The sequence below is a fragment of the Rhinolophus sinicus genome, linkage group LG01, assembly GCF_036562045.2.
Source record: "Rhinolophus sinicus isolate RSC01 linkage group LG01, ASM3656204v1, whole genome shotgun sequence".
NCBI classification, from domain to species: Eukaryota; Metazoa; Chordata; class Mammalia; order Chiroptera; family Rhinolophidae; genus Rhinolophus; species Rhinolophus sinicus.
Window position 1 is genome coordinate 61,516,871 of NC_133751.1, and position 14,720 is coordinate 61,531,590.

Below are 14,720 nucleotides of genomic sequence, written 5' to 3' on the forward strand. Positions count from 1 at the left end.
AGTAAAATAAAAAAGTCACATTGCATTGAAATAGGCACAGAAAAAAACATTTGACAAAACCCCAAACCATTTAGTGATAAAAACACTGGAAAAACTAGGAATAGAAGGGAACTTTATCAACATAATAAAGGGCATCTATGAAAAATCCAAAGGTAACTAATGTTGCAAGACTGGATACTTACCTAAGATTAGGATTAAGACAAGATTGTCTGCTCTCTCCACTTCTGTTTGACATTGTATTGGAGGGTCTAGCCATGGTGATTTTGCAAGAAAAATAAATAAAAAGCATCATGATTGGAAAGAAAGAAGCAAAGCTGTCTCTGGCAGATGATATGAGCTTGTGTGTGGGGAATCCTAAGGAATCCACTAAAAAGTATTAGAATTAATAAGGTGAGCAAGGTTGCAGGATACAAAATCCGTATACAAAAGTCAATTGTATTTTTATAGACTTGTTATGAACAACTTGAAAGTGAAATTAAGAAAATAATTCCATTTCCAGTAGCATCAAAAAGATTAAAATACCTAGGAATAAATTTAACAAAAGAAATGTGAAACACTCTGAAAACTACAAAACGCGGAAAGAAATGAAAGAATATCTAAATAAATAGAAAACATCCCATCTTTGTGGATTGGTAGATTTAACATTGTTAAGGTGGTAGTACTGCCCAAAGTGATCTACAGATTCAGTGCAGTCCGTATCAAAACCCCAGCTGACTTTGTAGAAATCTATATACTGATTCTGAGATTCATACGGAATTGCAAGGGATCCAGAAGAACCAACACAATATTGAAAAGAATATTAAAATAGAATTCACACTTCCTGATTTCAGAACTTACTACAAAAATGGTAGTCAAGATTGTGGGAAATTGACACTAGGATACACATGCAGATCCCAATGGAATAGAATTGGGAATTGAGAAATGAAACTATATATCTGTAGTCAACTGATTTTCAGCAAGTGTGTCAAGTCTACCAGAAGCAATGTGTGACACATGGAGCATGGTCATGATGGAGGATGATTTACGGCACACTTTAAAACACACCTTCCCAACCGTAGCTCACACCCGACTGATTGCACTGAACAAGTTGAAACTTGTCACACACTGTTACTAAGGCTCGATGCACCACTCCCTGTATTGAAGATCCCTGCCTTTCCATTGGATGGCACTCGGCAGCAGCATTCACCATATTTTGTGATCACAACAGAAAGGCTCTGTGTCACACATCGCTTGTGGTGTGGCAATTTCTGTCAAATAAAAGCATTACAGTGTGTCCTCATCCACCTTATTCACCGGATCTGGCACCTTGTGACATCTGGCTCTTCCCCAAAGTCAAAATGATTCAGGACATTGAGGCAGCCACGACAGCGCAACTAAAGACACTCACGAGAGAAGACTTCTGGAACTGCTTTAGAGAGTGGCAAGAAGGATGGGATAAGTGAGTGTGAAGTGAGGGGTAGTATTTTGAAGGGGATTAATGGCAATGTGTCTTTTACTGTAATAATTTTTTAAAAATTTAAACATTGTACTTTTTGATCACACCTCGTACACTTTAATAAATCTGTTTTGAATTTCTGGTGTCCCTATGGGATAGGCCTGGGCCTATATATGTATAAAAGGCTGAGCTATTAGAATAACAATGCCCATTCGTTCCCTCCCTCTCTTATTTTTGTAGAAATCATGACTACTCCGGGAAAAGAAAACTTTCGCCTGAAAAGTTACAAAAATAAATCCCTGAATCCTGATGAGATGCGCAGGAGAAGGGAGGAAGAAGGACTGCAGTTACGCAAGCAGAAAAGAGAAGAGCAGGTAAGTCCTTTACCTTATTAATTCCTTTTGAACTTAATGTTCCATTTTAAGCCTGAAACCATCTCCCTTAATTCTAATTTTAACGTTTACACACACACACACACACACACACACACGTACACACTCTGAAAAATCAACATGTTTTGATGCTTTGGGAATGGGGGAGAAAAGGTAATGAAAAGTGGAATATAAGAATGAAGAAATCTCTCAAGTTCTCATGTTCCTGATATAACCACTGTTTAATACTTTGGCCTATTTGTTTTTAGTGTATTTTATTTTTCTATAGTTGCAACTTCCTTAACATTTTATGTGCATGTTAATGAATTCTCAAGTGGCCAACAAAACATTGCTTTTTGTTGTAAACTTTAATTTGAAAATTTTTAAACATTTACAAAAATGAAGAACAGATAATTAACCTCATAAACCCATCCTTTGAGTTCAGCAATTGTCAAGTTTGCCTTAGTTTATGTCTGTCTATCTTTTCTTTATTATGTAGTATTTTAAAGTAAAAGGACATTTAGGACATTTTTTTTTTAATCATTTTAATCTGACAACACCTACAGGTGAATCACTTACCTTCCTCTGAAAATGCGGAGGACAAATTGTCCATCACTTTTGGCGAAGAAGTTTAAAGCCATAACACTTAGGTGACTTTTTTTTGCTAAGGAGAGACTTTTGAGCTTGGAAGGGCCATTTGACCCCCGCACTATAAAAGTTTGATAAAAGGCAAATGAATGAGTCAGAACTCTTCATATCTGCGAACTAAGGTAATCAGTCAAAAGTTCTTTTGCAGTTATAGTGACCTATTCTTAACATACCTATATACTGTCCTTTTGAGTAACACTGCATTAGATAATCCAGTTAGTTGAAGTCCAGGAGTACATTACAACCTCAGTGTTTTGTTAGGGCTGTAGATGTTTGAATCAAACACTTCATAATCCTCATCATTATTATTATTACTATTTTGGGGGGGCAAAGAGATTGTATAATATTGTAATAGTTTGTATGAAGTGCAGCAAGTTATGAGTTCTTGACATTCTGCTTTGTCATGTTTGAAAGTAACACCTATTCATGAAAGGATGGGTTTCTCTTGGTTTCATCAATTTTAAATAAAATGTCATATTTACTTACCTAGCTGAAGGCAAGTGCTGTATATTCTTAATACATCACATGGCAAGTATGGCCCCACATAGCTGACTAAAAACATTTTTAGTTGAAATTCTGTCATCTTCGTTGTATGAGATCTGAAATTGTGCCCTTTTTTAAAATTAGTTTATTGGGGTGACAGTTGTTTGTAAAGTTACATAGGTTTCAGGTGTACAATTCTGTATCACCTCATCTATAAATCGCATTGTGTGTTCACCACCCAGAGTCAGTTCTCTTTCCATCATCATATATTTGACTCCTTTTACCCTCATCTACCACCCCCTTCCCCTCTTACCCTCTGGTAACCACTAAACTATTGTCTGTGTCTATGAGGTTTTATTTCTTCATTTGTTTTTCTCGTTCCTTTGTTGTTTTCAGTTTTATATACTACATATCAGTGAAATCATATGGTTTTCTACTTTTTCTGTCTGACTTACTTCGTTTAGCATTGGAATCTCAAGATCCATCCATGTTGTTGCAAATGGCACTATTTCATCTTTTCTTACCGCCGAATAGTATTCCATTGTGTATATATACCACAACTTCTTTACCCATTCATCTATCGAAGGACATTTTGGTTGTTTCCATGTCCGGGCCACCGTAAATAAAGCTGCAATGAACATTGGAGCACACATATCTTTATGGATAAAGGTTTTCAGATTTTTGGGGTAGATACCCAAGAGAGGGATTGCTGGGTCATATGATAGTTCTATTCTTAATTTTTTGAGGAACCTCCACACTGCCTTCCATAGCAGCTGCACCAGTCTGCCTTCCCACCAACAGTGTATGAGGGTTCCTTTTTCTCCACAGCCTCTCCAACACTTGTTACTGTTTGTCTTGTTGATGATAGCCGTTCTAACTGGGGTGAGGTGATATCTCATTGTGGTTTTTATTTGCATTTCTCTGATGATTAGTGATATTGAGCATTTTTTCATGTCTGTTGGCCATTTGTATGTCTTCTTTGGAGAAATGTCTGTTCAGGTCCTCTGCCCATTTTTTAATTGGATTGTTTGTTTTTTGCTGTTGAGTTGTATGAATTCCATACATATTTTGGATATTAGCCCCTTATTGGAGGCGTTGTGCAAAAATCTCCCATTTGGTTGGTTGCCTCTATTTTGTCGATGGTTTCTTTTGCAGAAGCTGTTTAGTTTCATGTAGTCCCATTCATTTTATTCAGCTTTTACTTCCCTTGCCTTTGGAGTCAAATTCATAAAATGCTCTTTGAATCCAAGGTCCATAAATTTAGTACCTATGTTTTTTTCTATGCAGTTTATTGTTTCAGGTCTTATGTTTAAGTCTTTGATCCATTTTGAGTTAATTTTGGTACACAGTGACAGATAGCAGTCTAGTTTCATTGTTTTCCATGTGGCTTTCCAATTCTCCCAGCACCATTTATTGAAGAGGCTGTCTTTTCTCCATTGTATGTTTTTGGCTTCTTTGTCAAAAATTATCTGTCCATATTTATGTGGGTTTATTTCTGGGTTCTCATTTGTATTCCATTGGTTTGTGTGTCTGTTTTTATGCCAGTACCATGCTGTTTTGATTATTGTTGCCCTGTAGTACAAGCTAAAGTCAGGGAGTATGATACCTCCAGCATTGTTCTTTCTTCTTAGGATTTCTTTGGCTATTCGAGGTATTTTGTGGTTCCATACAAATCTGATGATTGTGCTCAGGTTTTAATAAAAGTTTCTGTGGTAAGTTTCTGGAACATTGCTCTATTTAAAATCTTAATTTTGTCATTTCATACGTGCCATTTTATGTAGGGAGAACTGGTAAAACTAATCAGTATCACAACAGTACTTGATGTATGCCTAATGTGTAAAATAGTAAACATTAATAAAATACAGATTCATGTAGGTACTGTTTAACTCTTTCCACAATTATTTTGTCATCTTTTGGGAAAAGTCACAGGCTAAGGCCAGCTGAGGAGCTAGATTTGAGAAAAGTATGTTTTTCTTTTTTTAAACCTGTTTTTCTCTGAGTAATATGCGTACATAGTTGAAAAAATTAAATAGTGCTAAAATACTTGAAGCCAAACCAGCAGTGGTCTCATTCCCATGTAAATCACTTTAAACTCTTAACTGTTCAGTGTGGATTATACTGCTAAATTTCTAAATAATATGTGTATGTTACTATATATCGTTATCAATTTAAAATACCTATTGATGTTCTTTCGTAATAGGTCAAGGTTTAAGCTCTCTACCACTCTTTCCCTTACATCCATCCTCCTAGTACAGTTATATTACAATAGCTGAGTATTATTTATTGCTGAACTGAATTATATACTATGGTTACATTTCCTTTCTTATACTTTGTTTTTCCTAGAGTTAATTGTCTCATTTTTCACCTGGTTGGCTTTCTTTGACTTCTTGGCTGCCACCGTCTTCTCTCCTACAGCTCTTTTAAATTATTTTTATCTGATTTCCTACTTGGTTAAACTTTTCAGATAATTTATCAGTTCCAATTTTTTTTCCCTCTGGAGATCTCCACCCTACATTTTCTGTCCTTTTCCTCCAGTCAATTTTGTTGATCCTGTGGGCTTGCTGTACAGATGTAGTCTTAGGACTTCCCTTTGCTGGGAATTTCTCTTTTCTTACCTTGATTCTTGTGATGTAGGTGGTGGTGTGCTTTTAATTTCAAATTCTACTTGTTGTCAGCACATGTATGTTTCATGACCTGTAGTAATTAAAGATCACTAACAGCATCCTGCCATACCATATTAAAGATACTGTGAGGCGGCACAGTTGGTCAATGTGTGGTGCTCTTAACAACAAGGTTGCTGGTTCGATCCCCACATGGGCCACTGTGAGCTGCACCCTCCACAACTAGATTGAAACAATTACTTGACTTGGAGCTGATGGGTCCTGGAAAAACACACTTAAAATAAATTTTTGAAAAGCCAAAAAAAAATAAAGGGAAGACCCTAAAAGGAATCAAAACAGGTAGTAGTATACAGCGGATCCAGAGTCAGAATGGAATTGAACTTTTAACAGCAATGTTGAAAGCTACAGGATTGTCAGGGAAAATGATTTTCAGCCTGTGATTTTTTTACCCAACCAAACCATCAAACAACCATTAGGAACAATAAAGGCATTTTCAGATTTATTTAAAAGAAAACCACACACACATAAACACTGTGGATATAAATTTTGCAATACCAATAGGTGTAATTTTAATGATTAGGTTTGATTTTGGAGTCATTTAAATATTTTAAGTGATTGTAAAACAAAATGAAATCAAAATGAGGGAGGAGATCCTTAGAAATAAACAAAAGGAATGAAATGGACCTGTGTCTCATGCTTGTAGCTAAACCACGCAGTGAGGAATTATTTTAATATATTTAAAATATGGCAATATGATTAATTATCTCTATTGGGATATATCTTAAGCACAAAAGAAATATAAACAAATCTTCAACTGCTTTTAGTAAACATAGGATTGATAGATATTATGAAACGATATACATTTGTGATGGATACAGCAAATAAGTATTTGTTAATTCGGGAAACCTGAATTTTTTAGATTAAGAAAATATGGAAATATAAAATCAAAGAAGTTGTATAAATTTGAATTGATAATATCACGACGATTCATGATGTATTTTCTTTCAAACACACACACACACACACACACACACACACACACCCCTACACACCTACCTCTGTCCTGAAAAGGCCTAGAAAGCATAGAATACCTTGTAGTAATCAGCACCCCTAGCACATTATGATTGTGGTCCTTAGAATTTCTCTCACAGGAACAAGGCTGCTTGGGAAAATAGCTGATTCTTGATTAAAGATAGAGAATGTTCAAGACGAACCTGTAACATTTTTCATAAAGCAGGGAAGTAATCTAATACCATTGAGATTGTGTTGAAAAGACCAAGGAGGCTCCGATTAGCCAAAAGTAGAATATTTTGAGTATCAGAAAGGGTACTGTGAGGACTTCTGCTCCTAGCCAAAATGGAGTAGCAGGGCCCAGATTTACCTTCCTACCTGTAACAACCAAGAATAGATAAAATACAGTAAACAACAGTTGAAGGCACCAGACATCAAGCAGTGAATGACAGTGATCTCTAGAGATGGGAAAGAAATGAGGTGAGCCCTACGATTGTCTCATCTTATAGCCTCAGAGTTTTCAAGATGCAACACAGGTAGAGGGGACTAAGGTATAAGGTAGAGCCCATAGCCTCCCTGAGTTGAGAAGACAGAACTGAAAGTCCAGGAAGACCAAGGCAAATAGAGTTTATAGGATGGAATACCAGAAAGGAGAGACCTGTATATATAGAGAGAAACCTGGAGCTCCTCAAAGGGTTTCCTTGAATATTCAGCAGAGTTCTGATCAGTTTGAAGAAACTGCCCAAGGCTAGAGAAAGTCTCGTCCAAAAGGGTGGGAGGGAACAGTGTCTGGCACTTATGCAGGGCTGAGAATAGTGTCTGTTTCCCTAGCCAGACGGGAAAAACTCAGAATTCATGGAGCGTTATATAGGGTATTCAGGAGAATCTTGCCTCAGTCATGGAGATTAATTGACCATAGACTTAATTCTGCTCCAGACCTACCTAACACATCATAAAAGCGAGATCCAAGAGGATTAAACTTTCCATATAACTTAGCTGCATACCAGAACAACGGGCAAGAAGATTAATAGGAATACAAAAATATCCAGTATCAACAAAGTCAAATTATGTCTGGGATACAAACAAAGATTGCCAGGTAGACAAGGAAGCAGGAGAACACAACCACTAATGAGGAGAACAATTACTAATTGATACACCCATAACTGACCCAGACGTTAGAATTAGCAGAAAATGACAACGCATTATTGTAACTGTATTCTATATATTCAGAAGTAGAGACATGGAAGATATACAGAAGACTCAAATTGAACATCTAGAGATGAAAACTACAGTGTCTGAGAAGGAAAATACACAGATAGGATCAATGTCAAATTAGAAATTGCAGAAGAAAAGATTAGTGAATTTATTTGTAGGGATTGGAATAGAAACTATCCAGAATGAAAAAGAGGTGAAAGAATACACACATGAGAAAGAAGATACGCTACTTGACAACTTATAAGAAATATAATATTAATACATGGACAGTTGGAGTCCCTGAAGGAGAGGAGAGAGTGAAAGAAATAAAATTATTGAAAGAAATAATGGCTAAAAACTTCACAATTATTAAAAACTGTAAACCCACTGATTCAGGAAACTCAGTGAATCCTAGTCACAAAAATATGAAGAAAACTACACCATGGTACATTATAACCAAACTACTCAAAACCAGTTGTAAAGAGAAATTCTTAAAAATACCAGAGAAAACACATGTTATACGCAGAGGAGCAAAGATAAAAGGTGATGTCAAATCCTCATTGGCAAAATACAATACAAGTCAGAGACATTGGAAGAATAGCTTTAAAGTACTCAAAGAAAGAAACAGTTAACTTTGAATTCTGTACCTGGCAGAAATACTTTTCAAAAACAGTGGTGAAATAAAGATGTGTTCAGGCATACAAAAACTGAGAATTACACGTCACCACCAGACCTGCACTACAAGTAATGTTCAAGGGTATCCTTTAGACAGAAGTAAAATAATGCCCTGGATTACTTTGAAGCAAATCCCAGACATCAGTTATTTCGTTTATAAATACTTCAGAAAGTGCCTCTAAAAGATAAAGACTTTTAAACTTAAACCAAAATAGTGTTATGTACCTTAAGAAATTAACAGTTAATACCAAGCATCTAATCAACCTCCATCAATTTTTCACCCCAGGCTTTAGCAGCCTTTGATGGTCTTTGCCTAGATCCATTGCTAGGAATTGCAGTGATCATTCTGTCATACTTTCTGCTTTTATTAGCTCGTAGGTCATTCTAAAGAAGAGCTTATCCTCAATAAGTTTTTGGTTTTCCTGAATTACTAATCATACAGGAAAGAGAAATACTTGATTCTCTTCCTTTGTTTTCAACATAAAGTGTTGGTTCTTTAGCATCTTCTAAAGGGACCAGTAGAATGTGAGTGTGTTTTAATATTATTAAGAACTTACAGTGTTTAACATAATATTTCGATTTATTTTAACTATTACTCTCTGTCTTTAAAAAACACGACTCTGCTGTATAGTTGACATAAAATGTGCAATTTGATGTTTTGATATATTTATATTCTGTGAAAACACCACTGTAATTAAGTTAGTGAACATATTTATCTCTCCCCAAACTTTCCTGGTATACCTTTGTAGTCCCTTTCCCCACCCCTCTCCTGTCTCCAAGCTACTTAAAATCTGTATTCTGTCACCACTGATTAGTTTGCATAAATGGAATCATACAATATGTGTTACTTTTTGCCTGCTTTCTTTCAGTGAGCTTAATCATTTTGAGATTCATTTATGCTGTTGTATGTATGAGTAGTTCATTCTGTTTCATTATTGAGTAGTAGCCTATTGTATGGATAAACCACAATTGGTTGATCCATTAACCTGTTCAAAGTAATTTGGGTTGGGTTGTTTCCGGGTTTTAGTGATTGGAAAGAAAGCTCTCATGGAGAGCTCTTAACGGATACATATTTCCTTTTCTTTGGGATAAATATCTAGGAGCAGAATGGTTGGGTTGTAGAGCAGGTGTAGAGTTAAGAAGCCATCACCTGTTTGCCAAAATGGGTTGTATCATCAGCGATGTATGGAGTTTCAGCTCCTCCGCGTCCTTGTCAGCAATCATGTGGGCGGTCATTGTCATTTGACCTGGTCTAAGGAGCAGGTAACAGTGTGCCGTTATGTTAATTTGCATTTTTCTAATGACTAAAGTTGAGTGCATCGTTTCACATGCTTATATGTATATCCGTCTGCGCATCCACTTTAGTGAAGTCTGTTTAAATATATTCTTGTCTCACAGCTGACTTACCGTTTTGTACATGTTTTCTCTTTTATTTTGGAGTGTTTCTATTGTGTGTCGTTAAAATGCACTAATGTTTTCTACATTATCTAATCTGTTAATCCACTCAGCATACTTTTCATCTGAAAAGTTGTATTTTTCATCTCTTAAGTGTTTGATTTGCCTTTTTTTTTCATGTTTCCTACCTGTCCTCATGGTTCTACTTTCCTGTACTTTTTGACTATGTGGATATATTTGTAACATGTTTTCATGCCCTTGTCCCTGTTTGTCATCTTTGTCATTTCTAGGTGATTTTGATTGATGTCATTGATTTTTCTCTTTCTCATGGGTAGTCTTTTCCTACTTCTTTTGCACTTGGTAGCTATTGATTGAATGTCAGGTGTTGTGAATTTTACCTTGTTTGGCATTTGAGTTTTTTATATATCTTTTTTAATAAGTATAATTTTGTACGGTTTTAATGTGTAAAATTCTGACATTGTTGTTGGATATAGTTAAGTTACTTGGAACGCGTTTGCTTTTACGTTTCATTGGGCTGGACCAGAACGGCCTTTAATGTAGGGCTAATTTAGCATCACTGCTGAGTCAGTACCCTTCTGATATCCTCCATAGTTGGAGTTTTTTTCTATTTCAGCAGTCAGAACAAACTATTCCTTGACCTTTGTGACCCTCTGAAATTGTTCTGCATGCTCCTTGAAGGTGGTTCCTTTTCCAGCTTTGGATCTTTTCCTCACACATCTGCACTGATCAGTACTAAGCTAAGACTCACGGAGACTCTGCTGCAGATTTTTGGTGTTCTCTCGTGTTGATCTTTCCTCTTCAGTACTCTGCGTGGCGGATTCTAGGTGTCTTGGCCTCCCTGGTTCTGAACTCCGTCTCCTCCACTGAGGAAGCCTCCAGGCCCTGTTTGGGTTCACCCGCCCTGTGCTGCAGCCTGGAAACTGTCCAGGCAATAAACGGAGGCGGTCAGAGGACTAATGTTTCGGTTCTTTTCTGAAGGATCATTGCCTGTGCTGCCTGTCGTCCCATGGCTGAAACCCATTATTTTAAGTATTTTTATCTGCTGTTTTAGTCGTATAGGGTGAGAGGATAAATTATTGCTCCATCATGGCTTGATGAATAAGTGTACTGCCTAGGACTCTCAAGGATGTAATGGAAGCCACCTTAGTGGGCTGCCTTTGGAGAGAGCTATTTTCCTTTGCCTACACAAATTAATGGATGCTTTAAAGGTGGTGTTCAAGCAGTAATCCTTTGTCGTCACTGGTTGCAGGACAGGTTGGGAAGGTCAGGAAGCCTCAATCTTCTATCTTTGAGGGTTTAGGAGGGAAGTATTAAGGCATCCTGATAACATTTTTATGGTTATTTCCCCTGATATATTATGACTATCCTATCACTACTCCACACAGAGGGAAGAGGGAAATGACCCAGCATGCCCAGTTCCTTTTTCCGACCTGACCTTTTTAGTGCACCATGCAGTGTCAGGCCTCTCAGTGAGTTTTACCTCATCAAGTGATACTTAATTGCAGTAGATTATAAAACTAGAGATTTCTGAAACAGTTCCTCATCAGGAAAGGTTGAAGGCAGCACAAACTTCAGAGTTTTAAAAGTGATTTTCAAAAAGGTCCATCCTTATTTCCTTTTAAGTGGGGTGACTCGTGTTTGGCTATTGAACTCCCTTGTCCTAGAATTACTTTATTAACAGTCTTTTATTTTTAGTTATTCAAGCGAAGAAATGTTGCTACAGCAGAAGAAGAAACAGAAGAGGAAGTTATGTCAGATGGAGGCTTCCATGAGGCTCAGATTAATAACATGGAGATGGCACCAGTAAGTAAGATAATGAAAGGAACTCTTATTAGTGTTTCTCTGATGAAGATACCAGGTTTAGATCTCTTTTTGTGTTTTTAAAAAAGGTTATGTGGCTATAAAAAGTACTTGGCATTTCATTTTTTAAAAAAAAACCATATATACTTACTTCTCATGGTTTATTAAATGTTTATTATATTTTAAATAACATGCAGTTAAACAGGATTAAGTAAATTATGAAGATTAATCCAGGTATTAAAATTTACAAAGATAATTATAAAATAAAATTATTCCTTCAAAGTTGAATAACAAGGGATACTTGCAAGGAAATCCTAATTTGTTGTTCATTTCAGTTACAAAATTGGACATTTTTATATGATTTAAAAAATTGGTTTCATATCACAGCTATTGGAATTTTCTATTATAACTCATTTTGTAACTGTCTTGAGGTTATACAGATAGATAAAAATTATGCTTTATATGGATTACACCTGTCTAGATTTCCAGTTTGTTGTAATAAATTTGATGTTTTAATAGATCATACATGGTTTTCACAAAAAAGAAAATTCACTATTCCTTTATCTGAGTCGCCTATTTTCTTCCCCGAGTAGCAAACACTGTTACTAGATTTTTATTCCTTTTAAGAAAATAAATTCCCCCCTCCTTTTTTTTTCATGGTGGCAAATTATGCACAGTATTTTATAGATTTTTTCTTTCTTTCACTTTAGAGGGCTCCAGTTTTTATGGACCAGTTTTCTTTTGGAATTAGGAGAGCAGTTGCCAATACTATCATTTTATGGTGAATTTGTCTAGGCCCTTCAGGAAGTTGAGCTGTTCCTTTTTTTTTTAAGTTCATGTTGAAGTTATTTTTAGTCAGGGTTCTACCGAGGAAACAGAACCAATGGATGGGGGGGAGCGAGGGAGGGAGGGAGGGAGGGAAGGATGGAGGGAGGGAGGGAGGGAGGGAGGGAGGGAGGGAGGGAGAGAGATTGATTGAGTGACTGACTGACCGACTGACTGACTGACATGAAGGAATTGGCTCATGCAATTGTTGGAGCTGGTAAGTCCAAAATCCATAGGGCAAGCCAGTGGGCTGGAAGTTCAGCTGAGAGTTGATGTTGTAGTTTTGAGACTGAATTCCTTCTTCTGGACACCTCAGTCTTTGCTCAACTGACCGAATGAGGCCCACCCAAACTTTGGAGGATAATTTGCTTCCCTCAAGTGTACTGACTTAAACTGTTAAGTCACATCAAAGAAAATACCTTCATGACAACATCTAGACTGGTGTTTGTGCAAACAACAGCTAACCAACTTGACATATAAAATTAACCATCCTAGTGCATTCTTTGTCAATTTGGCATCCGCACAGCTCCTTAAACCACACTGAGTCTCAGATGAAGACAGTAACAAAGTGATACGTCCACGTAGCGTGATACTATGATATAACTATCTTGCATGCAACTTACAGTGTACCAGCCTTTTCCCCAGAAGAGGCTGCAAAGTTCTCGGGTGTTCACTCCTCACCCTGATATAAAAATTAAATATTATGATGTTAATAATAAAGTTAATGATACTTAAATAGTATGAAGGTAAAGTCATATATCTTATGTTGTAAGGGGATAAGAAAGGGACAAAACATATATATAAAACATATTCATAACAGAATTATATAGTTACCTTTGTTTGCTCAGGCATCAGTCTTACAAGTTTCAAAATTTGTATTTTTCTGACTTAAGAGCAGAATGCTTCATTCTCCCCATGGAGATTCTTAACTGTTAGGTATTGCTTACCATCCAGTATTTACAACTCTCCAGCTTTCTCCACAATTCATCTTGTTGACTGTAACTCTTCATGAAATGGTAAGAATTTACTTCATTGACAAATGATCCTGAGAAGAGAGTTAACTACTAATAATGGGGATGGGTTGTAGTGGGAAATGGAAAGCTCAAATAAAGCAAGAAAATAGTGGGAAACTGAAAAGTTCTAATATAGCAAAAAAAGAGAAATTTTAAATTAAGAGTCAGTTGTTGAATTTAGCAGTGGCTGGAATCTGTGATTTATACAAGATTATACTCATTCAGTAAATATTTGTTGAGCATCTACTGTATGTCAGCTATTAGTGATAGAATGGTAAGATAGATGGGGTCTTTGACTTTCAGAGAGCTTACAGTGTCCTGGGGGAACCTGGGCAATAAACAAATAAGCAAGAATCCTGGACACAGGATTAAAATATAGAAATGGGGTAGACATGGAGTGGCTGCTCTAGATTCAGAGGTCTTGAAAAGCCGTACACAATTCACATTTGATCTGAATGATAAGGAGTCGCTAGCCCTTGGATCAAAGCAAGGAGAAGAATAATAATAAACACTTTGTCTTAGTATTTACTATTAAGATTACTACTTTCTCACTGTGGTGAGCTTTCTAATGATAGACAAAGAATTGGGCTTTATCACATATTAATCATCTCAGACATTCCTACATATATTGTCTGTGTGACTCTTAGATAAATATGACTAACGTAATAACTTGGTTGCAATTTATACTATTTTTGTTTTCCTTTGAATTCAAGTTAAAATTTCATTATACTTGCTTTTTGTTTGTGATCCCAGGGTGGTGTTATTACTTCCGACATGATCGAAATGATATTTTCCAATAGCCCAGAGCAACAGCTTTCAGCAACACAGAAATTCAGAAAACTGCTTTCAAAAGGTGAGTTCTGAATATGTTAAGTATGTTTTTTCCATTTATTTACAAAGTATTACTTTCCCATAGCCTATTTTTCACACCACAGATAACTTGGCTTCGGAGTGTCTATCAGCAGAATACAAGGATGCATACAGAGATGTGTGTAATTATGAGCCATAGCTAACTTCTGGGTTTCCTTATTCTGTGACCGGAAAGCAGCAGCATTTTCATTTCTGAGCTAGCTTGTAAAAGTCCTTAAAGTGATAAGAACAGTAGTCGGTATTTCATGATAATTCATATTGAGAAACTCCACTCTTTTTAAGGAAAACTTTAAAAGTATTACTTGAAAGAACAATGATTGTTGATTTTAATGTTAGCAGTTTATCACTGAAATTAAGT

The 14,720-nt window shown here is 36.3% G+C and overlaps 2 protein-coding genes across 2 annotated transcripts in view; one reads left to right on the forward strand and one right to left on the reverse strand.

Annotated features, from left to right (window-relative positions):
• The window catches only part of FAM162A (family with sequence similarity 162 member A), a 159,380-nt gene that overhangs the window by 82,620 nt on the left and 62,040 nt on the right, over positions 1 to 14,720 (reverse strand). The window lies entirely within an intron of this gene.
• KPNA1 (karyopherin subunit alpha 1) overlaps positions 1 to 14,720 on the forward strand; it is a 57,836-nt gene that overhangs the window by 13,624 nt on the left and 29,492 nt on the right. Inside the window, exons 2-4 of the mRNA XM_019714016.2 lie at positions 1,676 to 1,809; positions 11,550 to 11,657; positions 14,246 to 14,345. Of these exons, the coding sequence (XP_019569575.2) occupies positions 1,681 to 1,809; positions 11,550 to 11,657; positions 14,246 to 14,345 (337 nt within the window). The 5' untranslated portion in view covers positions 1,676 to 1,680. The remainder of the gene's footprint in view (positions 1 to 1,675; positions 1,810 to 11,549; positions 11,658 to 14,245; positions 14,346 to 14,720) is intronic.